Here is a 27980-nt window from a genome sequence, read left to right on the forward strand (position 1 = left end):
TTTATATCATTGACAATCATGTAAAACCTTGAAGAGAAAGTTAGGTTTACCAGTATCACGAGGCTTTGCGACTTAACGTCATGCTATCCAACAGCTAATGATGGCTAGCACGAATTGCGAAATACTCCCCATGCGGTTGCACCCATGTACAGTTAAATAAACTGTGGTGGCCTCCTACGACTGTGCTTTTCGATGATAGAAAACAGCATACAGACATTAAAGGCAATCAGCGACGAAATATATTATGTGACCCTGAAATCACTACTAATGCTAGCTAACATTTAGCAGGTCAAGAACATGTAAGTAAGCTATCATTCTAAAAAGCTGGTTAACGTCGTAGTGTAATGTTATGATATGATTCTATGACGTACAGAATATTGCTGTTTGTGCAGTGAAAAGGCAATCTATAAATCACATATAATCAAGATCACCTCAATTAATAGATAATTTTGATTTAGGCAATACATCAAGACACCAAAGTAAATAACTTTGTGCGCAGTTAATGTCAGGTAACGTTAGCTATGACAAACAACAACATCTGTGCTGGGCGGTGTCAGCATAGCACTGTGAAATATGTATGTGAGTGACACATGAATTTAATAACAATGCCTCTATTGCTTAAATATTTACATATCCAGTGTAGAGAATGTTTATTCTGAGGATGTGCCATAACACTCAATGAACACATTACATTATGATTACTTAGGAGACATGGGATATACAGCCTATATTCACATGGTCATTTATATTATGTATATCCAAACGACAGGATTTTGCCTAGATAACAATAATAGGCAAACGCCTTGCGGGAAAGTGGTGATCTCGGAACAGTCTAGCAAATTAACCTAGCAGCGTGAGAAACTGCAAAACTTGACTGCAGCTGCGGGGCGGAGCTCCTCACTTCTCGCGAGCTGCCACACGCAGTGTTATCTGGTTACTTGGATAGAGACACGCCGCCGACGCAACAAGAGCAATCTTTCACTGAAAATCAGTAGGTAACGTTAATTATATATAAGAAATACTGTCTTTACCGCAGATAATAATAAGCTTAATAACTAAAAGTAACTGTCATTAAGTGTTCATTATAGCTACATCAGCAAACACATACCATCACTGGTTAAAGTATAGCATAGAATCGTAACGTCAAGGCCTGTCTTTGTTAGCTAGCCTTGTGAACATTGGCTAGTTCTAGCTGCTAGGCACCTTAGCTAGACGTTGCTGTTATCTCGTCGGCGTGATTGAAGTTACCTCTACTAGATAGAAATAAACTTTCTATGTCATTTTCTTTGTTGGTCGTTTGTCTCGGAGTGATCATTTGTTTTTTGCAATGAACTGAACCGATTCTAGGTCATGTGGACCGTCACGTTAACGTAACGTTGACGTTTAGCATGACGCTTAGTAGGCTAGTAGGGTTTAGCATGACGCTTTCACTGTTTTCGCAATTCAAGTTAACAAATTAACATTATATTGTGTTTGTTGTCGATTGGTTTAAAGAGTCTGGAGGCCTTAACGTTAACTATTTTCGTGGTCGATCTTCTTTAACGTAAAACTCTAACGTTGGCGCTTTTGTAGCCACTACGTTTCTAACGTTACGTTATCGGCCCGTGCTATCCCAAGCGTTATAATATTTCCTCATTTTATGAGACCGCCATGGCAATGCTAAACCAAAAAGTAATTCTGCAAGGACCAGCTCTGAAACATTGATCAAGTCAGGCATAGATAGTACCACATGTCAAGGTGTTCTGTGTCATGTATGTTGATAGTAATTCTATGCATTTCTTTCATGAAGGCTTGGTCAGAACATGGCAGATGGTGAAGGATATGTCGTCCGTGTGCGAGGTCTACCCTGGTCTTGTTCAGTGGATGAAGTTCAGCGTTTTTTCTCAGGTAAAACAACATATCTTGATGTACACATACGTATATCACATAATCTATGACCGTAAACCCATTGCAGAGTAACAAATGTTGTTGGGCCATTTACTAGTGGAGATTAGATGGTGAGCTTGAAGCCCATCAAAGATAATTACGTATAGCGCCTATCAGCTTTTTCTGAAAGACAGACCCTTGCATCTCCCTCTGCTTTAGGATGCTCCTCATCCATTCACTCCCACCATTAGGAAGTGTTGACATGGTGACATTTGAATGATGATGGAATGGTGGTCTTGATTATATTTGTTTCCACACAAGAGTTTAGCCGAGGCTCATGATGAAAACTTTGACACTTGGCTGATGTTATTGCTCTGACTTTTCAGTTCAGGTATTTCTTGATTGACCATTACAATGACTTTTCACCACTCTCTCCCTAAAAAGAATGCAAAATTGCAAACAATGGCAGCAGCATCCACTTTACATATACAAGAGAAGGACGACCCAGTGGAGAGGCTTTTGTGGAGTTTGATTCAGAGGAAGATTTGAAAATAGCCGTGAAGAAAGACAGAGAAACAATGGGCCACAGATATGTGGAAGGTTTGTATGAACAATGTTGAGCCTTGGTTCTTTTTCATGAGCAGTGTTAACTTTCACAAGAGCCAAACAGTGTTGCAAGAACAGCAATGACAACAGAGTTTAATACAGATTACAGATTTGGCATATATATACAGATTTGGCATCATAATAAATAAATAAATATATATATATATATATATACACACACACAAGATTTTTATATATATATATATATATATATATATATATATTCACACACTTCATGCATGCTTCACTTAATGCATATCTGATACCGATGTAATTATGTGTGTGTGTTTCTCCAGTGTTCAAATCAAATAATGTAGAAATGGACTGGGTCCTGAAGCACACAGGTCCTAACTGTCCAGAGACTGCTGGGGATGGCCTGGTGAGACTGAGGGGTCTTCCCTTTGGATGCAGCAAAGAAGAAATTGTTCAGTTTTTTGCAGGTACTAATTCACTTGCTCCCTTTCCACTCCCTGTTCATCCATAAATCTGTCTGTAGGAGAGGTGCTTGAGGTCTTCCGTTTGTGTGCGAGAGAGAGAGAGAGAGAGAGAGAGAGAGAGAGAGAGAAAGTAAGAAAGGTCCTTCATAGTAGTTTGTAGCAGTTTTGGATCATTTCATTTCTTTTTGCATTTATGGACACTTTATTTATTTAGTTATTTATTTATTTTTAAATCCCCAGAATCACATTGGGAAAATATTCAATATCTTATTTTTTTAAGCCTTTAGATTTGTTTTTCCACAGCCCATTATACTCATTTGCTCATTTACGCAGAAGTACTATTGTCTTGTAATATGCTTTTAAGACCTATATATTGGATAATGGTAACAAATGATTCAGTACCCTTTAAAAAAGAAAGCAAACCTTCCTCAATCCACTGCACCATCTTCACAAAAAAAGATGAATTTCTAAAAAGCGTCACCTCATTAGTGTTGAAATAATTTTAAGACCAGTAACGTCCTCTTGGACAGGGTCTTCTCTTCAGTGTGATTGGCAATAAGCACTCCTATTTCTCTCATCATAAATGATATATGGTCCATTTATATGGGTCCGTGTATGATTTGTTCATTTGCTTTTCCATTTAAAAGCAACAATCAAAAAAATGTAAATGTGTATTTTTTTTCTATATCTGTTTCTAAAACCAATGAAAAACACAGATAAGGAGTCGTTTTTTTTTTTTTTTTAATTTTCTGATTTTGTACTCAAAACAAAAATGGACATTGGATAACAAGACAAGCTCTCATGTACCTTCATTCGTTTTGTTTACTTGCCAGAACACAATTGGCGTGACCCAGAAGTCACCTTTGTCCTCAAATAGAAAGCATAGCCTACGTTAACGTTAATTAACCCAATTATCTTTATTTTCAGGAGTCAGTTAGTTTACTGATCCAATGTTGTTTAAAACCTATGTCCACACGTACTGGAGTTTGAAAACAGAGATTGTTCTTTCGTATTGTAAAATAATTCCATCCACACGGATACGCAAAAACAGCTGTTGAAGGCTAAATACGTCAATCAAAACTCGAAAAAAAAAAATTGTGTTCTGGCAAGTAAACAAAATGAATAAAGGAACGTGGTACACGTGGGTCCATGTATGATTTGTTCATTTGGTATTAAACTGAGAATCCGAAATGAAAAAATGACTGATTATTTCATTATTTGTTTATAAATGTGATACAAACAAACATAACACTTTGTTTGTCAGACTTTTGATTTTATGGTCAGATCAAAAGTAGAACATTTAAAAAACTGCCTCAGGGCCAAAACTAATTTTGATATTTAATTTTTCCGGTTTCTGTGACCTGAAAGTCAATCCGAAGTCACTTTCTTGGTCTTTTAGACCTGTCAGTGCTCAGTGTTGCCAATTTAGTGACTTTATTGCTAGATTTGGACGCCATCCCTAGCGATAGAAAATATTTTCTGGCGACTTGCGCAACGATGGCAAACTCAATTTTGTTGTTGGATCGTTAGAAAATCATCTCCCTTCTCATGCCTGTTTCGTTTATGAACATCACGTTGGCCCAAAGCATTGCCCCATTATTATAGAAGTAATGTCTGGCCTATGTAGTATCATCCCACATTATTGCACGGAAGTAGATCTATCAGATCAGATCTGTTATCAACAATGTCATTGGAAGGCAGCCAGCTGCAGTAGCCTAACTTCTGGTGAGATTACACCAGAGGTAGGCCTAGCTATAGCATGGCAGGGAAACTAGGGACACGCTTGCCAGCATTATTCAACAAACACATTGAAAGGAAAGTGGGCTACAACTTAATTCACAAACAGAGCAAATAATTCAAATTGAGCATACAAGTTAGAAAAACCTATTCATTTAGGCTAAGTAAGAGAGATTCTTCTGACATTTAAATATAGCCATTGTCTTTAGGTTAAATTGTGTGTATGGTAAAGTTATAATCGAACTTGTAGTCTGATTTAACACTGCAAAACAGAAGCAGCAGCTGGCAATGGAAGTCAGTAAATAATTTCCGGGTCACATCTATCAGAAAAAAATAAATATCAAAATCCGTTACATTTTCTACTTTTGATCTGACCATGAATTCAAAAGTCTGAAAAACAAAGCATTATTTGTTTGTTTGTATCACATTCATAAACAAATAATGAAATAAGTCATTTTTTGATTCTCGATTGAATAGCAAATAAACAAATCATACATGGACCGTCTTGTTATCCGATTGGTTCATTTTCGTTTTAAGTACAAAATCGGAAAATGAAAACACGACTCGTTATCCATGTTTTTCATTTTGGTTTTAGAAACGGATATATAAAAAATAAGTACATTTTGGTTTTAAATGGAAAAACGAATGAACGAATCATACAGGGACCTATATGCACTTGTACAATTTGCACTCTCATCTGGTATGTATGTGATTTGCATAAAACATTTAATTTCTTTTTGTTGAAACGGAAAACAAACATCCATAGAAACACTAACTTTTTTTTTTTTTTGTGAATGGGCATGTGATTTAATGTCCCCAACTGGGGTTATTTGTCCTTGGGTTGAAGGGTTGGAAATCGTGCCAAATGGGATAACATTGCCGGTGGACTTCCAGGGGAGGAGTACGGGGGAGGCCTTCGTGCAGTTTGCTTCACAGGATATAGCTGAAAAGGCTCTAAAGAAACACAAGGAAAGAATAGGGCACAGGTGGGGATGGTTGGTTGGTTGGTTGGCTGGATAAGTTGCTTTTCTTATGGTGTACACCTAACAATGATCTACAATACCAAGAGCACACATTCAGACCTCCACATGCATGATGAGAAACCTACACACAAACACGCACACACTTCATTTTGGGAGGATGAGGACTACTTTTCAAAAAGTTGCAGGCCCTTATTTGCTAAAGTGCTGAGCAGTAATGATTTTTTACAAATCTAAATATGGTCAACTGGACATTTAGAGGTTTAGAGACATTGAAGGTCCTTTAAAGATTAAAGTAGGGGGTGTTTGCTTTTCTTGCCATTGGTTTCAAACCAATTGTAGGCTATACAGTTGGTTTGCATGCTGGAAAACACTAGCATGTTTAAAATAGCTTCGGTGTTGCTAATTACTAAGCACTATAACATGTTGAGGACAGTGTTTTGTTAATAACATACCATTGCATTGGATTGAAGTAAAATGCTATACTTTGAGGTATAAGCTATAAGGCTATTTCTACCACCCCTTCATAGACAGCTGGCCAATTGCTTTTATGTACTATTCGTCCACAAAGTCTTGTCTAGGAATGTGAATGATAATGTAAACAAAGAAGGGCCTTCCAAAACCAAACTGACAATTGAATGAACACTCGCTCAGCACTAAAATACAGACAAATAGGGAACAGCCAACTTGTTGCAGATAAGGAGGAGTTGGAGCATACACGTCACAGGTAATCCTCTGGTAGCCATGTTGGACCAGTTTTTTTCCCCTTTTAATCTGCACAATCTCATTGTTTTATGCTCAACATATGAGGATGTCAGAGACGCCATGCACGACCATGATGTTTTGCAAAACTAGGTTATTTTCCGGTGACCATAAGAAAAGTCCTGTAATTCATTTTAGTTTTCTTTTTGTTAAGGTTTCCTTCATTTTTCATTTATTTATTCGACTTTTAATTCTAACTAAAGTAGCTCATGTGGCTGTTCATTATTCAAGTTGCTCAACTGGTCTCGGTAGTTTCACCAAGTGTACCCTTTCTTTTGGCGACTACATGTGAATGCATTTTCCTTCTGTGTGAATGGTTAGTGGTGTTTGTAAGAGAACCCTGGGTTTCCATCGCTATCTTAATATGCCCTCAGGTACATTGAGATCTTCAAGAGCAGCCGTGCAGAGGTGCGGACGCACTATGAGCCTCAGCGAAAGCCCATGGGCATGCAGCGCCCTGGGCCCTACGACCGGCCAGGCGTCGGCCGGGGCTACAACAGTCTCGGCCGCGGAGGCTCGTTTGACCGCATGCGCCGTGGAGGATACGGAGGAGGTGAGTGTGGAGGTTTTACTTTTGAGTCCCAACAACATGTGTAGTCTGCATTTGTATTGTGTGTAGTTGGCAGGACGTAGCCTGTTGTGAAGTTGATGAATAACTACTGCTTCCATCAATCGGGGAAACCGTTTTCTTGCAGGTGTATCAGATGGCCGTTACAGTGATGGCGGCTCATCCTTTCAGAGCACGACAGGCCACTGCGTTCACATGAGGGGACTCCCCTACAGAGCCACCGAGACAGACATCTATAATGTAAGTTTAGTCGTGTTGAACACCATCTACTACGCTGGGTGACTTTTCTGACTTAATGAAAAAACCTACTATACTGTAACTGGTCCTAAAGCTGAGAAACAAGTGTTTCATACGGTATGTTCACCTCAGGGCAAGTCAATGTTCCAAAGCAACTCCAACTGACCAACTTGTTCTTTGCAGTTCTTCTCGCCACTGAATCCTGTCCGGGTCCACATAGAGATCGGACCAGATGGCCGGGTCACTGGCGAAGCAGACGTAGAATTTGCCACGCATGAGGATGCAGTAGCCGCCATGTCCAAGGACAAAGCCAACATGCGTGAGTGGAAAGTTTTTTTGGGACGCATGTTAATGTGACCCAATTCAATTAACACAGCTAAGTCCTGGAACTTTTAAAAATGTATGTAACATCAAGAGGCCCAAAGCTGGTAAATTAACTTGAGTGTGTCTCCTCATACGTGTCCAACAGAGCATCGCTATGTAGAACTATTCCTGAACTCAACAGCAGGGGGCAGCAATGGTGGTTATGGCAGCCAGATGATGGGAGCGATGGGTAAGTGTCTCCACCCAAGTCAATGGCAAATCTCTTAATAGAACAAACTGAGCTGACATCAGCCCCAGTAAGAAGCATTTATGGAGGGCATATCCAGGTAAGGACATATTTCCAACAAAAAGATGGAGATGTGTACATTGGGTGACTATGCAAGGATGTTATTCAGCATATTAGTATTCCTGTCCAAAGTTTCTGAAAATGGCAGTCAGGAGCAAGCAGTGTTACCATACAGTACAGACTCTGCCCCATTCCCCCCAAAAAGAAGTAACCACTTGACATTCTCCCCAGCCAACCAGTCATCCTACGGGTCCAGCAGTCAGCAGCTAGGCTCTGGCTACAGTGGAGGCTTCAGCAGTCAGAACAGTATGGGAGGCTACAGAGACTACAGTGAGTGTCAGCTCTGCTTTGTGGGGGGATCCACCAGCCAGTTGTTCCGCTTGCCATCCAGTTCTTATAGCCAACCCTGACAAAAACACTACAATATGGATTTGCAGATTTGCTTGTCTGTCTTGCACATCAGAGTGAACGTTTATGACAGAATGACACATTCAGCTGTGTGACAACTGTGGAGAGATGATCCCGCTGGAGGAGAGGAGAGGGGAGATGGAGTCTCATCACAGGGCGCCGATTATGCTGGTCTCTAACTGAAGTTCTCTTCCCTTTGCTAGGTAACCAGGGCGGGATGAACAGCAGTTACTATGGTGGCGGTAGCCGTGGCTCCATGGGCATGAATGGCCTGAACAGTGGGATGAGCATGGGGGCAGGGTGGGGGATGTAGCCGTGTTTTCTCCCCCTCTCACCTGTCAGTGCTGGGTCACACTAGGGAATTTCCTGCAATGGCGGGACTGTCATCTGAAATCCAAGTCTCTTCATTTTTGGTGGTAATGGCAAATTTTGGCCTGAGGTTGACATGTTACATGGTTTATTTACTGTGTGTGGGAAAGCTCCAACACATTATGGTTGAGAAGAGGAATGCTTTGTCTAAGGACTTTTGTACAGTTTCATGTAAATTTAACCCATCTATTTAATGGTGTCCTCCTTATCCTAGTTGCTCTTGTAGTTACTTAAAACAGTGTTACAATGAGAAACATTTTGCTTTTTCTGGCGTGTACGACCGTAAACCTTTTCTGTTTTTAGTCAACATAGCTAAATTCTGTTAAGGTTTACACTCTGAATCACTTGAGCAGTTTTATAGTACGAGAGGGTTAGTTTTTAAGTATTCGTTTGGAGAACTTTGGAAGGGAAAGTGTAAGTGATAAAAACTTAGTTAAGAAAAAAAAAAAAAAAAAATAAAACAGGTTTTAATTGTGTTCTTGTTTCCAGTCTTTCCTGTTCAATTTTTTCTATGTCCTCCATAGTGTTGTCATTCTCCATTATGATGCACTGCACAAATAAAAAATTGCAAAATAATTTTGTCAGTGTCATGGAACTCCTTCATAGGTCAAGTACAACTGGCATAATTGGGGAATGTTTATTAAATACTGCAATCTTATCAAATCTGTATTTATAAAACAATGGAATATGTCAAAGATTTTAGAAAACAAATAGATTCAGAAGCACTGGGCACAATTTGGAAACTGGAAGATATTTTACATTCTAAAATAGTCATGAACAGAATTGAGTTATCAAACATTCTTTTAGTCCAGGAACATTTCAGGCATTTTTCAATACAAGGAGGCCATCACAAATCTTTCTCGTGTTTTAGTAAGTGCACGAATTAACCAAGGCTGATTTACATGTACAAGATTGTAGTAAAGAGTCAAGATGGGAAAATTCGTAACAAGGTACTTTATATGGTGTGCACACATTTGTACGTTCACTGAGCAATGCCCAAGTATGTTTTACAAATGGTCCCCAGATTTTCCTTAAACTATAAACTTTAATTTAGATGCCAAACAATTTCTAAATCACAAGGAGATCCATCCCTGCCTGAACTGAATAAAATCATACTTAGAAGCTAGAAAAGGTGAAAGACTTGCAAGACATGTTAGGGGGGGGGAGGGCTGGCAGTGCAAACTAGACACCTGCCCTGAAGATCTTACAAGCTCACACAGTGTTCCATTCATTAGGTCTCACCCACCTTCCCTATCCCACAATATACACACAGTATACTAGCAGGTTTAAATGAGACCCCTGTAGAATAGGCTGGGGAGTTACGGTAATCCTGTAGAGTTACTGGCATATTTTAAAACTTAAATCTTAGTATCAGAAACCAACATGGATAACCTTGTATGTGAAGGCACCAAAAGCTAAGCTGTGTAAACAAGGTGTTGTTAAATGGGAAGAAGAACATTTAGTGATTTGCATGGAGCTTGAAGGAGGGGTTGGGGGGTAGACTAAAGGCCAGTCACACTCAAGACTGACTTCAGCAGAATGCAACCCACCACTCTGAAAATACAGCTGTGCTTTGAGAAGACATTGCATGTAGATGAATTGCTGGACCTAATGACTACTCTAACCCTATGTTCCTGAATTTCAGGCAAATAGGTGATGCATAGGGTTGAGAAACTCCCACAATAGATTACATACAGTCATCCTTTCAGCCTATTGCAAGCTAGCAGTAACTGTTACAGTAACAGTCTAAATTAAGTGTTTACAATAAAGATATTTGTGTTGTGTTGTGCAAGTTCTGTCAGGACACAGTGGAGGAGCTTCTCTGAAGGAGCAGTGAGTGGCAGATGTCGCACACACGGACAGGTTTGGGGTAAGAGGGCAGAGCCAGCTCATTACTGGAACAGCTGCTACAGTAGATGTCCCCACAGTTCCGGCAGTGGTGCTGTACATGGATTTAGAGAGAAAGTAGTAAGATGGCTGTTCTGCAACAAAAGATCTTCACAAGGTGCCAGTTAAAAAGGGCTATTTGTAGGGTTATTTTTAGTTTAAAATGTTAAAAAATAACCTAGAAATGGCAACAGAATGAGAAAAAGTAGCTATATTGACATTATTACAAAAATGTCTATGCTCTTCTACCCAGATTTCCACTTAAGTGAGCATGATGACCAGCCAGAGACAGGCCGTCTCTTGTAATGGCACTTTGGACCTCAGTGGTGCTCAATCTAATACAATTCAGTTAATGGAAGAGTGTTAACGGTTTATTCAAGACTTTTAAAGGTAAGGTAAGCGTTGCTGTATGATGTCTCGTTTGTTGATGTTTGTGTTTCTTAGCAGATGCCTTTGTCCAAAGCAACTTACATTATATTTGAACCAAAGACCTAACAAAAGACACCAGAGAGGTAGCTCATCCCTCCCTTCAGTGCTCTCTGAGAAACTCCACAAAATGTTTTGTTATTGTTTGAGGATAAGGCTGCCCCTACTTTGTTTGTTTCCAGTTCACAGAGCAAGAGCTGGGTAAGAAAACTTTAACAGTGTACTCTAAACTGTTAAGTGTTAGAAATCGCTAAGCATATCGCTTAGTAATATAGTACAAAAACAAAATGTATTTGTTAAATATTATGTTTATTTTAACACATTTTTACCTTTCTGCGTGAAATTGAGAACTCCTTCTGGCACTGCTTACATTGTGTAGCTTCATCATCTTTCAACCACGCATGACCCTAATGAGTAAGAGTCAACAGGACAGATCTGATGCATCACCCATTACCAATCACTGGGAAACGCTTTTGTGTGTGACATTCAGCAAGAGCTGCTAGATTTTCCACAAAACGTAGCCAGTAATACTTCCTGTCATACAGAAAGACATCTAAATAGATTTACCTTCAACGCTTTATTCACCTCCTTGAAATCCTCCATTTTCAATTTGGACCTGTGAAACAGAATGCTGATTACTCTTAGAAATACAGTGAAACCTAACCAGCCACATAGAACCACAGAAGAAAAATGTTTGTATTTAAAGGAAAATTCCGTTTTTTAGCACTAACCACTCGGAGAGTTGCACAGTTTTGAAAACGAATGTTAAGGGTGGTTTTAGGACATGTTTGAGTAGCCTACTACAGTATGCCTGTTGGCAACCACTCAGAATAGTCAAAGGCGATTCAAAACGAGTCAGAAAGGTCGAGACAGGACCAATCGTCAAAATGTCGGTGTCCACCACTCTAGTTCATCCAAAACAAACCAGAAAAGGGACTCAAAGTGCTAAAAAACTTAATTTTCCTTTAAGCTTGGCCTTATGATTAAAGTCGGGATCGTCCCTTGAAGAGGCAGCTTGTTGCCATATGAGGGTGGATGGACACTCACTGGCTAAGGTGGAGGCCCATCTCCTGGAGAGCCTGCTCCTGCTCCTCACAGGTCTGCTGGAGCTGAGTCTTCTCCTGCTGCAAGTCCAACAGCTCCTGGAGAAACCATCAGACATTTACCTGAGCACGACACCAAACCCCATATCCAGCGCTAGACAACTATAGCAGGTATTATACCTGCCATCACCACATTTTCGTAATGTTAAGTTACAGTCATAATGGTGTGAGTCAAGAGTGTTTCTGTTTACATTGGTGAGTTGATTCTCCTAAACCTCACACTAGTATTGTAGTACTCAAGTCCAGTCTTGGTCGAGACTATTTTTTGCTTACTCGGTTTTGTCTCGGAATTGAAAGCAAAAATACTCGGTCTTGACTCGGCCTCGGCCTACATTGGAAGGAGGCTTGTCATTTTAAGAGACCACGAGACCCCCCCCCATTTTTTTATTGTGTATATTTCATGGTATATTATAAAATATCCACCATTACAAATATTCTTATTTTAATTAAAATGATAATATTTACTGGCATTAAAATATATCCCATGATGCTACGCTGTGCAGCGCAAAGGTTTTGAAAGATACAATCTTTGTCCAAACGGCACTAAAGTTATTATGAAAAGGATAGCTTGACCTACGGTTTTTGCCTAATCTGTCATTCTAATATGTGCCTCTGGTTGTGTGATGATGAGTGAACACATTTCTAAAGGAAATTTAAAAAAGAAGCACAGCGCAGAGAGCACATTTTTACGCAAGCTGATAACAGAGACACCTGGAACAACAACATTTTCAGCGCAATCATGAAAATCTACTCTTTTTCGGTCAGTCTCGATGCGGTTTCAACTCCTTAAGGAACTCGGTCTTGACTCAGTCTCGGCTGCATTTAAAAACCAACGGTCTGGGTCTCAACTCGATCTTGACCCTTTAATTAAAGACTCGGTCTCGACATATGTGGTCTCATTCCCATTACTACCTCACACTATCCCATTGTATATATCTGGATGACCTCTATTACTCTGACTCTTCCGCCTAGTGGTCAGCCCTGGTGTGCGGAGTGGTAGATGTGGCACTGACCGTCTGCAGGCCCTGCAGCTGCTGCAGCTGGGTGCGCAGCTCAGTGCTGTTGTCCTGCTCCCTTTGCAGGTCCCTCTGCAGACCCTGACGCTGCTCTTTCTCACTGCGCAGGTCACTCTCCAGCCCCAGCCTGCCACACAGCACAGCAAGGTTACGACAGCAGGCCCATCACAGCACCCAACCAGCCTCCTACTCCAACATCTTGGGTTGAGGAGTTGAACTAAACACTGTTTTTAGTCCATTAAGATTCTATTCTGGTCGATTTTGTTACACATACCTCAGTGAGTCGAGGTCAGTAAGCTGTTGCTCTAGAGCCTCTACTTTCCCCTCCAGCTCCAACCTCATGTCCTTCTCACATTGGTCAGTCTGTTTGCGGGCATGTTCGGACTTCAGTAACCTGAGGACATGTAGCAGAACATACTAAATGCATCCACAGCAGCCACACACCAACTACTGCTACAGAACATCAATTCCCAGAATTTCCCTAATGTTATCAAGTGGCACAGCTATGTGAATGTTCTATAAGGCCATGGTCATTTTGACTTAATGATGTCCAAGTTAGCCCTATAACTTAAGCCATATTGTTCAACATTTCTTTTTGAAGTGGTCTCCATGCTGTCACCTCTCCTCCAGCTCTTTCATGGCTGCCTCCATGCGGTTCATCTTCTCTACAAGTTTCACTGCGTCCTCCTCCTTCTTCTTCACCAGCTTGCCTGTTTCCTGCACAGACCAAAGGAGCAGTTCAGATGCAGTCACATGATGGCCCATTCTAACGATAGGAACACCTCAAAAAGTAAAGTCTTTCTCTGGTGAGTGATTATGACAGCAGGATGTCTACCATGATGTTGGCTTTTGATAAGGTGATGACGTGAAAAGGCTTTGTGTGCAAAAGGACAGTTACCTGAGCTTTGTTGAACATCTGCAGGTTGAGGGTCTTGACCTGGTCCAGTTGCTGGCGGAGAGCGGCCAGTGTGTCCTGCTTCTCATGGGTGTCCTTCTCCAGCAGCTTCATGGCCACTTCCATCTCCTGCTTCAGACCCACCTGCAGCTCCAGCTCCTTCTCAAGCTCCTGAACTCACACAGCCACATACAATTAAAGTCACAGTCACAGTACAGTACAGCACGTCTAAGGAATGATGGTTCATATTAACCCCTGTGCGAAACTTAAATGTACAGACATATAACCATATACATAAGAAAATGTTTTTATAGTGCTAAGAAAATTGAGGAACACTGTCTAGCAATTGTATCTTTAGAGATACAAAAAATATTTAGTACACCTTTAACACACAATGCACACAGAAGAAAACACTCACAGAAAACACTCACAGCTCAGAAGAAAACACTCACAACTCATACAAACAAAAATAACAGACTTAGGAGACATGACAATTGCCATCAATCATTTTAGGATCTGTTGCCATCGTAACAAAGATGAACACTTTGAAGCTTGAAGTCCATGCTGGATGAAATTCTCACCTGCCGGATGCGTTTTTCCTCCCCGTATTGCTTCCACACAACATTGTACATCTCATCCAGGCCCTGCCGTGTCTGTCGGTATGTTTCTAGCTCCACCTGACTGTCCTGCAAGGTGGCCTGAGAGCAGAGCATCAACATACTAGTGAGTCCTACTATACCATCACAACATACAATCTCATTTGTCTAGGAATGGTGTACTAAGTGGATGTTTTCACAATTTGAAGTCATGTTCTGTGGGTGTCGACTTTGTGTAACATCCCACATTTTGATTGTGTATGATCATATGAATAAGAGAACACACCATTATTCCCACAAGCCACGCCACACTGACTATTCTCCATGTAGGATTCTTGGGTCAGAGCGTGTGTGTGTGTGTGTGTGTGTGTGTGTGTGTGTGTGTGTGTGTCAAAATGTGGACATGTACCTCTTCTTTCTTTTGGCTAGTTTGGAGGATGGAGGCATTCTCCTGTCGGAGCTGCTCTTGTTCATCTCGAAGTGAATTGATCCGATCTGTCGCTGCTGTAAGCTGTACAAAATGTTATGATTTATTGGTGGAAGGAAATAAGGAATGCACAGTATTGCATTGCTTCTGATGTTCGATATGGCGATATGGCAATATTTCAAACTCATTTCAAACTCAAGTTCTATCCTGTACTAGAATTAACCATTTACTCTTTTGTGGTGCCCTGTTCATTGCAGATACAGGCACATTTACTTTCATTATACCCTAAATGAGGAAGAAATGTAGACATTAATCATGGATAAATAAGAAAATCCTTTCAATTTGGTCTAGATGTACGCAATTTTCCATATGCTATTTTCAAATAAAAGTAGGTCTCATCTTGTTTGGACTTGCCAATTAACTGCCAGGAATATCTGCAAAACCCGCAGCTGCTGAAAATGCAATTCTTAAGCTGTTACCATACCATACTATACCATACCATGTTGTACTGATAATATTGTACATCCCTATCAGACATTAAAACTAAATGTGGCAGCTACAGCATTTAGAGGGAAATTCAGTCTTATATTGAAGCCTGTTAACAGACAACTCACCTCTTCTATTAGCTTGGAGTTGGTCTTTTCCAGTGCATCCATCTTGGCCTGCAAGTCAGTGACTGTACAACTGAGGTGTCTGTTCAGTTCCTCAATGTAGTGCTTCTGGTCCAAAATGGCAGTCATTTTATCATCACTGGCAACAGTAGAAGTGAAGAGATGATCAGATGAGAGGGGAAGAGAGAGATTTAAAGTCTGTCATCACAGACACCATCTATGATACTCACTCTTTGGGGGTTTCACTGTTCTGTGGATCTTTCAGGTACAAGGAGAAGTCAATGACACCAACCTATATTAATCACAAACAGTCAGAATTAAGTCAGTATTCAGAGTCTGTGATCTGTCAGTGTTCAGAGAAAAGTGACAGCAAGCATGTGTTTCATGACTTTCATCATCCATAATCTCAGCAACCCAAGCAGTCAGAAATGTGGGTTTTGTTTAGATTTGGTGAACAAATAATTTAGGAACAAATTGACATCCAGGATGTATTTCTTACAGCTCAAGAACACAGCAGGATTTCTGGAGGTATAGACAGTAACATGTCCGTGACTGTGAATACATGTTTGTCCAAAACTAAAGATGGTAATAACAGAATAACAACATAGAGTTGGATACAAATGAGCCTCACCTGCGAGTCCAGGTCTTCTCCTTTCACACAAAGGTTGGCATCAATGACATTTAGTCCCACCAGCATACCCACAATTACGGTCCCTTCTTCTTCTAGCATTAGTGCTCCAGGTTCATAGAAATCCCTGACGAAGACAAGGACATCTAAATCAAGCATCATGACATCAATATTACCCAAGAACACCCTCAAAACACACAAGATCACATATTAAGCAACATTTCTCAAGCGTAAAAGGAACGTCCCCAACTCAATGAACACACACAAATAATTCAGGAAATTGACATAACATACATCATTAACTAAATAATAATCAAAGAGTAGGGATGTAACGGTATGAAAATTTAACCTCACGGTTATAGTGACCAAAATTATCACGGTTTTCGGTATTATCACAGTATTTCTAAAAGTGTGTTCAATATGTTCAGAAATCACTGATAGGCCTACACAAGCTGAAATAGTTTCAAAAAGTGTCCCGTTCACTTTTTTCTTCATGTTTAATTGGCTATGTGCTTATAGCTTAACTTACCCTACCATAACTTGGAGTTTGCTATTTCTGTTATTTGGATGCAATGAGTGAGACCAAAGTAAGCGTTCGAAATAAAACTTTAGGCTACTGTATTCTCCTGATAGCGTGAGTGGAATGGATTTAATGTGGACCTTGAACATAAAAAAAGACGAGAGTGGCTACAGTACATGATACAGTGCACATTTTGCGGTGAAAAAGTTCCGCCTTTTAAAATCAGGTGTAGCCTAATCCGAATGGTAGTTAAAACCATCAATTAGACAACAGAATCAGTAAGGTACCTGTTTTGTTCCATTGTACCAGGCCTACTGTATGTCAAAAGCAGGCTGGGAAGGATTAAAAACACGGTTTACACACCGCGGTAATCAACAATAATAATCATGATATTTGAAATGAAAACGGTAATTATTATCGTCAACATTTTTATCGCGGTTTACCATTATATCGGTAATCGTTACATCCCTATCAGAGTCATAGTGTGATGTGCTGCTGAGGCGGCACGTCGTCACAAATGTGCCAGCCAAATCTTTTCTAGAAAGACCAGTGGACAACATTCCTTACATAGGCTAGGCTTAAATGATAAAATATGTTCTCTTAGTAGGTAGTACATCTGGCGAGTTTCCATTAGAGGTGAGGTGAAAGTGGCTAAAAGTGCTGTAGTGCATATGCCAGACCAGTCGATGGCACCGTGATGGCCATGCAGTGGCTTCATATTTAATTCACGTAGAAGACAAAACATTGTTAAAACAGTTTGTTAAAGCAGTGGCATGAAATAAGGAGACTGCAGACAATTTAGTGGAATTTGAAATGCCTTTGGATTAGGTCTGAGCATGTTACACTGGAGAAAACATTAACATGCGTTAGTCATAGGTTATAGTAAGCTAATGTTTAACTAAGTTAAGCTAACGGTGTGCTTCTAACTTAGCCACAAAAGGCTGATACCTTGTGAACATAAATCATGACGGGAAAGAAATTAAAATGTTTTATGATAAACAAATGGTTTGGTTTGTTCTGACAAGCAGCGTGTCAGGTCGAGTCCTGTGGCTGAATTGAGGGGTGTGGTTATGTTGTCATAAAATTGCCGGCTTTGCCGTCTACATGGCAAAAGTTAACCGGCGGTTTCAAAAAATCTCACTTCGGAACCCGGTTACAAACACTATCGGTTACAGCCTCCTAAAATGCCTGGGTCGTGTAGTCGCAAGGCCTAACCGATAAAATAAATTCACCGGTTTAAAAAAAACAGCGTTGTGTAGACGGGCCCTTAGTTTTACAGGGGCCGGGGCCGGGGCCATTTGTTTGTGTCTCCTTTAAAACGAACCGCCCTGTAACACAACGTTCCGGGAACTTCTATGGGGCTGAATCAAGTCCCTACCTCAGGGGAAGGAACTTCAGTGCAGCCCCCATAAACTCCTGCAGTGGTGTGAGATATAAACGAGGCATGAACGAGGTGTGAATGGAAGATGACAAGCTCATTTGTTTAAATGGAGCCAGGCAGCAGCACGTTACAGCTAAATTAATTACAGGTTAAGCTAGATGGATATATATATACAGATACTTTATTGATCCCCAGGGGAAATTCAAGAAATTAGCTATTAGCTTGTTGAGTTGAGGTAGCTTACACTGAATGAACAAATGTCCACTTAAAATACGTGTAAATAGGATTTATCAAATAATTACAAATTAAACCTACATTATGCAACATTTAATTTGGAAAAGCTATTCAAAGGTAGCCTATGGTGTCAACTGACTTCAGTTCACTCGATTTGAAGGTATTTGCGTAAAATAGGCTTAGCTGTTGAAAAATGTTTGATGTTTAAAACCAGCACGGATATTTTTCGTCTCCAATGTGGATAGACTAATTTATGTAGTAAGAATCTTTAGGTTACCATCACGGCACATAAGCAAAATGTTAATACTGGTAAATGATTTAGCAAGGGTGTATCAGTGTAGGGATTTGCTGCAGCTGCTATGCCATTTTAGTTAATCTAATTAGCGCTGTGATCGTGCAGCAAAAAAGGCTGCATACGGGTAGGTCCTGTAAGCAATGGAAAAACAACGGCGCTGAATACTGAGGCGTTCCTGTACCTGTCCCCTTTACCTGGGCAGTGGGCTGAATACCTGTAATGGAAACTCAGCTATGGTGTAGACCTATCACAACTTACCCAAGAAGATCTTTTCTATCAATTAGGGCCTTCATGTAGTCTGCCACCTTTTTCTGCATCAGGGACAAGTGAAGCCAGGCACGTGCTCTCCCAAGTCCTGTCCTGAACCAAATAAAGACCAAGCAGAGCATTTAACACCATATGGGTGGTGTAGTGTAACTATTAGGGAGTGACAGTAGGTAGAATAGAAATATATAAACATATTATATTATATTAATATTATTATATCATAATTGCATAATTCAAGAGCTCACTGTTCACTTGGTAAAATGAATAATCTCAGACCAATAGCTGACATACGTACTTGAGGCCAGGCATATCTCGTACACTGGTGGCAATATCTGATGATTCTGGACACAGTTTCTCAACAACTTCAAGGGGACCCCATATTGACTTATTCTGGCTGATGAAGGATTTCTTCGCTGCATAGTTACAGGGAAAATAAAAGGTGTTTACCCGCACAATGTACTCTAAGAAGGTAATTTCAGCAGAACTGACATCAGTCTTTTTCCAAAACTGCATGACAGCAATACCTCCTTCCTTCTTTCACACACAGAAGGGAAATTTAGGGAAATAAGAAAGCTCTTTCAGAACCACTTCAGGCTGTTCTGAAGAATGGCAGTTTAAAACTCAACCTCATAAACACACCAGTCCCCTTCAATTGTTCCACCCAAAGACCCAAAGTTTACTTTTGACTGGTATGATGCCACTGTAGATGACATTTAGACCACATTTTGTTTTAAATTGCTTTGGCAGTTACTGGACACCGGATAAATCGCACCAAAAGCTCTACCAACCCTTTAATCCGTGTTTTAGGCAGTGCTCCAGGACTACAAAAAACTGCTGCAGTGGTGGATAGTCCGAGTCCAGGGTCCGACCCAAACTAAGTGAAGACTGTATGAGAACTTTTATACTCAGTTTCATCATGCTGAGGAGATTGGACCTCTCCACGGTCATAGGGTCTTTCACAGCTGCATAGACACAGATAAGAGGTTACAATACGCACAAGACACATTTCAAATCCACGTAGCTCTTATTTAGGCCTACTTTGGTAAATGTGCAATGTTGATACACCAATGGCTTGTTAGCCTGACTAACATTTTGGAATAGCAACGAAGTCACTTTGAACAAATAAAAGCCTAAGGCGAGCGAAACTGATATCATTGTGCAAATGAGCTTATGATAGAGGAAGAAGTGTCAACTGTAGAATGAGCGTTGGAGAGCGTTCGCTACGCAGAATGGACAAAGAAAGCTTTTACCCGTGGTTGTGGTGGTCGTTTCATTGACCGAGGGAAGTTCAGTCGGAGAGCTGTTACTTGCAGACCCAGGCGCTGCGTTCTTCAAAGCTGCCCCGTATGTGTTTACTCCACTGCTAATCGTCTCGCTTGCTTTCCGTGCCAGCGATAGAATAGGTGCTGACCAAGTGCTTTCAGCTGCCTGTCTGTGTTTCTGCTCTTCTTCATTACAGTTTTCTTTGTTATCTTGAATAAGTTCCGAGGCGTCTGGTTCTTCATCTTTGGCGTCGCTATTTTTCTCTACCGAGTATGGCTCTTTTGCCTCTTCGGCCATTTTTCCCAAAACAAACATGTGATTCTAGACTAGAGCAATCTCTAGTGATTGATTCTAGTAGACATCATCAATCGAAATGTGAATGTGTGATCAACTGCACAGATCTAGACAGACGTAGACGTAGCCTAATAATGCCCTACTGGCACGTCCACTCATTTGAATAAAAAAATGTATTACTAGGCCTATAATAATAATAATAATAATAATAATAATAATAATAAAAACAACAAGTGACACATACAAAAGTAAACAACCTCAATATCATCATAGCCTTCTATCAATTTGAAGCACTGGATATTTCACTAGGCTATGGACAATGCATAAAAGATAGGATATAGAATATTTGAGTAATTTATAATTATATAAATGCAGCAAACAAGTTAAGAACCTGGCAATCTACAAAGTTTGGATTTGGTGTGGATTTGATCTGGCCATATAGGTATTAACACAGGTTACATTTCATCAAAGTCACTCTTATTAGCCTACCATAAAAACTCTATTAAAAGCCTAGTCCCAATTAGACGCACGCCCCTTTTACGCCCCATGTGGCTATGGTTTGGACAAATTAAAGCAGGTCTCAATTAGCCTGTTCTGGTTTTTATGAAAGTTGGTTGCATAGCAGATCTTACAGCCCTGTAACAACGCATTATGTAATAACTCTAATGCATACATTTTCACAACATTATGTAATGGGCTAACTGCCGCGTTTTGTAATAATCTGCCACATTTTTTAATAAACTGCTTGAACGCAATATGTAATACATTTTACGGCAATATAGGCCTATGTAATAAGTTATTACATTATTGGAAGCACAAAGAAGAAGAATGCTGGGCGACTAGACAGGCTGGTAAGGAAAGCTGGCTCTGTCGTGGGAGCCGAACTGGAGTGTATCACTTCAATATCAGATAAAAGGACCCTGAACAAACTGATCAACATCTTGGACAATGAATGTCATCCACTCCACAGCACTATTACAAAGCAGAAGAGCTTGATCAGCTGGAGACTTCGCTCACTGTCATACGCAACTGACAGACTGAGGAAGTAATTTGTCCCTAGGGCCATTGAACTGTTCAATGCTTCACTAAGGGAAGAGGAGAGATAGACTTCTCTGCAGTCTGTCTGCCTCTCCACCTCCTCCATGTTTGTGTACTGACTGTCCACTGGCCTACTGTTTTACTGCTAGACTGTTTATATGCTATATTAGCACATATGCATAACCCCTCCCTCCCTCCCACAGCCTGGATTGTGGCCATACCTAATACTTAATATTTAATACTTTATTGCACCATAATATGACCATTTTTCTTTGCAACACCCACATTTTGTAATAACAAATGCAATGATCCCCAAGGGGAAATTCAAGGTCTCAGTAGCATACAGACATCACACACAACATGCACTTACAGCAGAAAAAGTAATGTAAGTATATAAATATAGAAAAAACACCACTGTACAATAAAGACAGTAGAAGATAAAATAAATACTAAGATACTAAAATACTAAATAAAACTAAATAAAATCAAATATCCACATAGTGTGATGATCAAGCATGAGGCGCTTGCAGTGACAGGGCAGGGACTGAGCTTGTGATTCTGTATGCATGGTAAGGTGCTCTATGAGAGTGAGTGTCATGGTGATGGTGCAAATAAATAAGTCCAACAGTGCAAGAATAAAGTCTAGAGACTAGCATAAAATAAATATGGACATATAAGAGAATAATGTAGACAAAGTAAACAACTATCAGTGCAAGAATAGGTTGAAGTAATAGGGTTACAGCCATTGGTCAAGTATTAAGTATAAAGTATTAAGTATTGCGTTAAAGCAGATTATTACAAAATGTGGAAGTTATTACATAACAACATGAAAATGACATTTTGACGAGTTATTACATAATTACAAGTAGGCTACAAGTGCACCAGATTACCCACTAGAGCTATGATAGTAGACTGCACTGCTTAAAGGGAAACTAGCCTATGCCTGGCAATTTCTTCACTATTTTCTCCCTTTTTGCTCGTAGCTTTCTCTGCAGGGCTCCCCCTACAACTTCTGAGTATATTTGTATGTATATATGTATGTATATTTTACGACAGTCCTTGCTCGGTCAGTCAGCCATCCTCTTTCCCTGTTCTCACTTTCTGCTTCTTTTCGCTGGCTCTGCCATGACAAATGTCTGAGAAACTCCTACCTTCTTCTAGCCGGTGCCTGACGTGTATGTGTGTAGTGCCGTAAAGCAATTTGTTACATCGCGAGACCACAAGACTTTCTGACTCTGGCCGATGACCTGCTGGACCAAAGTTGCAAGGCTGGGTTTTCTGCTCACAGACACTTTTTGAAGCGAGAACTAGAAGGTCACCATTCAACCTAGGAAAAGTCAACCATTCCAATGACTCCGAAGCTGTTAAGTTAAGGTAAATTAAGCCAAAAAAAAACTGCATAGTTCTCCTGTGCCAGAATTCCTAAATGTTTCAATCGCTGTCAATATGGACATGCTGCATCGATAGATTGGTTAGATTATCCACAATGTTCAGTTCAATTTTACAGAAACATTAGCACCAAAGTACAGGCTATGGTCAAATTCATTCAGATTTACCAGTACAATAAAGAAAGGCCATATTAAAGTTATTTACACCATAATTAATTTGATAGTAGGTTCTCATCTTTGCGGTGCAAAAGTTTTGTGTGAAAGGAAATAAAGGCCTGGCCCATATAGACACCTGTTCCAAATATAAGCAGGATCAGTTTGGCAATTCAAGCAAATAAAAGCCCAGCTGGGCTATTAATAGAATGTTTACAGGTATTATTATTAGGCTATTATTGTTGTTGTTGTTGCTGCTGTGTTATTGTTATTATTAGTAGGCCCAGACTAAAAAGCAAGCAGAAACAAACAGTAGACCCACAGACACAAAATTTAGATACCTCAATATTTAAAAGACCCATCCATTTAAAAAAGGGGTCAAAATACATTAACAGTGGTTTCTTACAGAGCCCTCTAAAGGTTATGGTGAGGATTTTCTTTGTCTTTCATTTTTAAAGTGGATGTTTTTGTACTTCTTTAAACTACTATTTTTAGGAGTTTTATATTTAGACTACTCGCAAATTCAAATGAATTGCGAGGGAACACAAAAGTATGCAAAGGGAATGCAAAAAAGCAGGCCTAATCCTACTGTGTGGCAAAAGCGCCTAAAAGGAAGCAAACGTAGACTGGCTAAATCCCCATAACAATTCACATAATTAAATCATGTCTGATTTATTTATTTACATTTTTTTCATCTTTGGCAATTCAGATTTTTGTTTCAGATATTTTATTTTATTTTAGAATTTTATTAATAGTAGCCCTAGCATTATTATTATCAGTATGCTAGTAGTCGTAGTAGTAGGCTAGGCCTATTAGTAGTAGTAGTACTTACACTTTAGTCTAGGCTACTTTGTGATCTTTAGCCTAGCTGTAAAACATTATTTTTGTTCCATCTCTACCACTCGATGGCGACATAAGCGTTTATCTGTCGCACAACTGACACTGGACCTGCCAATATGGTCGCCTAAGAATAAGAGTAATATACTAAAAGATAAACATTTGAATCAGACTAAGATGCAAACTATTGTCCTTTTTCACAATTAAAATTTCAGTTTGTTTGATTTACTGAATCAATGTTAAAATAGGCTATAGGCCATGTATTCACTTGTAGGCCTACATTAGGCCTAGTTGAATTAGATAAATACTAGCCTATGCTTAGTCCAAGAAAGCAATAACAAGCTCGGCACTGTTCAATTTCTAATTCAGCATAGCGCGGTGGTGTTAATGTTTTATCGAGGCGCTCGAGCTCCTGTTGTAATAGGCGTGGTCTTGCAACCGGTATATAAATGCTTGATGCTCTACCTCTCTGGCTCTTTCGGCAGTCTCAGTGAGGGTGTTGGTCACGCAGTATTGATGTCCCGTCATCTTTCAAGTTGAATAAAACGATAAGAAACTAAAGGATTCAGTTCACAAGGTTTCTGTGGATTCAGCTCCGTGATCTAAGGAAAAAACAAGTTGTCGAAGTTATTTGTTTCCCACACTCGAAGATCATTCGCTTGTTTTTTGCCGTAGACATGAGGATTTCTACAGTGGCACTTCTGGTGGTCCACGCTCTGGGTAAGCTTCAGAATGTTGCCTTACTTTAGTTCACTGTTGCTCTCTACAACAAAAGTAGCCTAATAGCCTATCATAGGCTACGTCTGATAGTCTAGTAGCCCAAACCTAATGTCTAGAATTTAATCTCTAGTGTTACAATCTCAGAAACTGTGACATGCAACTGCAATGATGTCAACTTTTTAAAGTCGCGTTTGTGTGTGTGTGTGTGTGTGTGTGTGTGTGTGTGTGTGTGTGTGCGTCTTGTCTGAACCATGTATAGGCTAGGCTACACTTTGACCATGTCTCTCCATTGCCATCTAACATAGCCTACAGCCAATCTAAAATGGAATTTAGGATATAGAATAGTATTCATTTTTTACATTAACATGTTTTTTCAGAGCATCTTGACTACAGGGTTAGAACTAGGTCATCAATCTATTTTAAATCATGTTTTATGTAATTGGATATATTTATTTTTAACCCTCATATTCGAACATTACCTAAGTGTCTATGCATGACATTTTTGTGTGGCTATTGCAGAACTCTCTAGAGATAAAGGAAATGCAGTGTGATATAACAGTGTGTTTGTATGTTGAATATGTTATATATACATACATCTCTGTGTATGTGTGTGTGTGACTTGTTCTCATCAAGGAAATAACTCCCAATTCGTGTTTATACTTCTTTCAACTCATTCATGGTATACAAGTTACAAGTGTTCATCCATTCATTTCAATGATCTTTATTCCTCTCCTTTCTTAGTGCTTTCCAAGTTGGTCAGTGGTGCCTCAATCGACAAGCATGAAAGTGAAAAGCCTCCGCAGACTGCGGTGTTTAACCTGTTGGAACCAGTGAGTGAGAAAAGGGTTGCAGAAGAGAATCTGCAGCATGAGGTGGATTATGACGAAGATGAAGATGAAGAGTACTACTATGATGACGAGGACGACTATGAAGTATCAGGGGACTACATGCCCAGAGGTATGTAGTAGCCTAACCCAGGACTGAGAGGAAACTCAATCTGTAGTTTTTCAGTAATAACATTAATGATTGTTGTCATCTTACTGCTGTTATATATGTGTCAAAGAAGATGAATTAATTATTCCTTGTTTGCTTTTAGTTGCCCTTTCCAGCAAACCTAAGGATCCTAGCAAAGTTCTGACTGAAGAAAAGGCAGTAGGGAAAAGGAGGAGAGGAAAAGGGAGGAAGAAGGGAAAGGGGAAAAAGAGGAATCCATGTCTGAAGAAATATAAAGATTTCTGCATCCATGGCACCTGCCAATACCTCTCAAACATCCGTAAACCTTCATGCATGTAAGTATTGTCCACTTGCACATCCATCATCTGTTTCTACATATGTAATTTATTGTTGTTCATACAGATTTATTTCATGGGCCTTGAATGTAGTTAGTCCCTGTTTTACAACATAGGCTCTGGACGTTTCTGAAATACATAATACAAAAACATATTCTTTAAAAACTCCATGCATCCTCATAAATGCATTATCATCTCTGTTGATCCTCTTCATCTCCATTGATTTGAATGTTGTCTGAAGAGAGCCTTTATGTCTATAAGGAACAGCATGCAGAATCACTAACCACATGTCTCTTCTATAGATGCCACGACGGTTACTCCGGAGAGCGATGTCACGACGTCATTTGGATTTTGCCCAGTAGTGGAACAGACAAAGGATATAACAGGACGACGGCGCTGGCAGTGGTGGCAGTCGTGCTGTCCTCACTCTGTCTCATCATCATCGGCCTCCTTTTGGCATTGAGGTCAGTCCACATGCTTCTAGTGGGGGACTGGGGTGGAGGGGTGGACAGTCACACTAAAAGAGCGGGAAAATAATGAGAGTGCGTACTTGATACTGGATAGAACTGGAGGTCTGAAGTTTGTTTGTGAATCTAACCTCAGGTTTCACAAGCGAGGTGCCTATGATGTGGAGAACGAGGAGAAGGTGAAGCTCGGGGCAGCGCCACACCACTGACCGAGGACATGGACTGGTGAGCTGCCAAACAACACATCCGACATGGACAATACCTTGGTTTTTTTTTTTCAGTTGACTGGACTGGAATTAGTGTGACTAATCATTTCTTTTGTGATTGTTTAATTTTAGGGTGGAGATGTGGAAATTCTACCTCAAAATAAAAAAGAGAAGTAAACAGGCCAATAAGAAGAACACGACAGAAGGAGGTAGAGTGACTGTTCCCGTCACAAGTGACTGATCTCCTCTCGCCGACTGACCCACTGGACAGACATGAACTGGGTCACGTCCGGAAGACCCCAAAGTCCAGCGAGATGGGACAGAAAGGGCCGCCGCAGTTTCTGGGACTAGGCCTACGAGGGTTATGCCACATATAAAGGCGGTGATCACGAGGCCATGTTGTCTGAGATGGAGGTAGTCTGAATGTAGTGAGGACTGTGGAAACGTTAAGACCGATGTGCCTGATGTCAAGGCAGGGGTCCTCCAGGATCAGCCTGGTCTTTGGATGGAGTGTTTACGCAAATCTGCTTTCTTTCTCCCCGCACATTTTCATTGTTGTCTTGTGTACTGTAAAAACTTTATTTATGCCTATCTTTTAATTTATTTATTTATGTTAAGTGATATTTATTCTGATGTCTCCCAACAACAAAAAAAGCACTGCCCGTGTATTTGTACTGGTTTTAATGTTATAATATTTATTGTACAATATTTATGGGCAAACAATTATATTCCCTAAAATGGATAAATTGTTTATTAAAAGGACTAATAATGGGGATTACTGTACATTATCCTCAATCTATATATTTGTGTCATAATGATACAGTTATCTCAGTTACCACTTGTTAAAATATTTAGGGCCTGTGGACTGAAGTATCCACATTGTTGTGCTTCTGTATGACATGACAATGTAATACAATGAAATTAAGAATTCCATTACTGTAGTTACTGTTAACTCACCACATGATCCAGCAGTGTATTGGTTGTGGATAAGTTTTCTGCCTGTGATCAGCTCAGTGAGATCGTTGTTAAGCTCAAGAAATGTGAATAAAAGATCTTTTAAACCAACTGTTTACAATGCATCATTTTGAAAGACAAAAGGATAGCTTTTCTTACTGGATAGGTTTAAGAAAACCATTTGATATATTTGCCTCCACCACCCATTTTCTCAAGCCAGTCTCTTGTGCCCTGGAGTCGTAGGCTTCATAATGAGATCAGTCGTTTGTATCAGCGAGTCACTTCCTCTTGCAGCCAGCTAAATCTAGTCTCCCACTTTGGCCATATTATTTTTGAGAAATGTGAGGAATGACATCCCAAATATAGCCTTTTGACTCCAGAGAGGCTTTTATCAAGGGAAGAATAATATTTGCTTACCCTTCCAGCCTCCTCCACGGTCCAGTGATGCCTTTCATGTGTGGCACCTGTATCCTCAGCTACTTTTATGTGTGTGTGTTTGTATTTG

General features: G+C 40.0%; 3 protein-coding genes across 6 annotated transcripts; 2 read left to right on the forward strand and 1 right to left on the reverse strand.

Moving 5' to 3' along the window:
* Positions 1 to 143: 143 nt before the first annotated feature.
* LOC125286115 (heterogeneous nuclear ribonucleoprotein H-like) lies at positions 144 to 9156 on the forward strand. 4 transcript variants are annotated; one of them, XM_048230860.1, is made up of 11 exons: positions 145 to 299; positions 1790 to 1887; positions 2311 to 2466; positions 2769 to 2912; positions 5494 to 5632; positions 6763 to 6941; positions 7084 to 7196; positions 7377 to 7512; positions 7663 to 7746; positions 8035 to 8133; positions 8415 to 9156. In XM_048230860.1, coding segments are annotated over exons 1-11 (1260 nt in total). In that variant the 5' UTR covers positions 145 to 297; the 3' UTR covers positions 8525 to 9156. The 4 variants fall into 4 exon arrangements, with proteins under 4 accessions (XP_048086820.1, XP_048086817.1, XP_048086819.1 ...); XM_048230862.1 differs by lacking the exon at positions 145 to 299 and adding an exon at positions 835 to 995; XM_048230861.1 differs by lacking the exon at positions 145 to 299 and adding an exon at positions 837 to 991.
* A 47-nt stretch (positions 9157 to 9203) lies between these two features.
* Positions 9204 to 20449, reverse strand: rufy1 (RUN and FYVE domain containing 1). Its single transcript, XM_048230858.1, has 17 exons — positions 20117 to 20449; positions 19655 to 19828; positions 19162 to 19279; positions 18858 to 18959; positions 16173 to 16296; positions 15772 to 15833; positions 15545 to 15680; positions 14913 to 15014; positions 14489 to 14605; positions 13911 to 14078; positions 13632 to 13729; positions 13287 to 13406; positions 13010 to 13139; positions 11941 to 12035; positions 11461 to 11509; positions 11223 to 11300; positions 9204 to 10522 (listed from the first exon to the last, which is right to left on the reverse strand). Exons 1-17 carry the CDS (start codon positions 20442 to 20444, stop codon positions 10379 to 10381), a joined length of 2145 nt encoding a protein of 714 aa, XP_048086815.1. The 5' UTR covers positions 20445 to 20449; the 3' UTR covers positions 9204 to 10378.
* Positions 20450 to 24326: 3877 nt separating this feature from the next.
* Positions 24327 to 27586, forward strand: hbegfa (heparin-binding EGF-like growth factor a). The gene is made up of 6 exons (XM_048231530.1): positions 24327 to 24559; positions 25301 to 25516; positions 25656 to 25848; positions 26151 to 26312; positions 26452 to 26540; positions 26654 to 27586. Exons 1-5 carry the CDS (start codon positions 24517 to 24519, stop codon positions 26522 to 26524), a joined length of 687 nt encoding a protein of 228 aa, XP_048087487.1. The 5' UTR covers positions 24327 to 24516; the 3' UTR covers positions 26525 to 26540; positions 26654 to 27586.
* The last annotated feature ends 394 nt before the right edge of the window (positions 27587 to 27980 follow it).

This window comes from Alosa alosa, chromosome 21, assembly GCF_017589495.1.
Source record: "Alosa alosa isolate M-15738 ecotype Scorff River chromosome 21, AALO_Geno_1.1, whole genome shotgun sequence".
NCBI lineage: Eukaryota > Metazoa > Chordata > Actinopteri > Clupeiformes > Clupeidae > Alosa > Alosa alosa.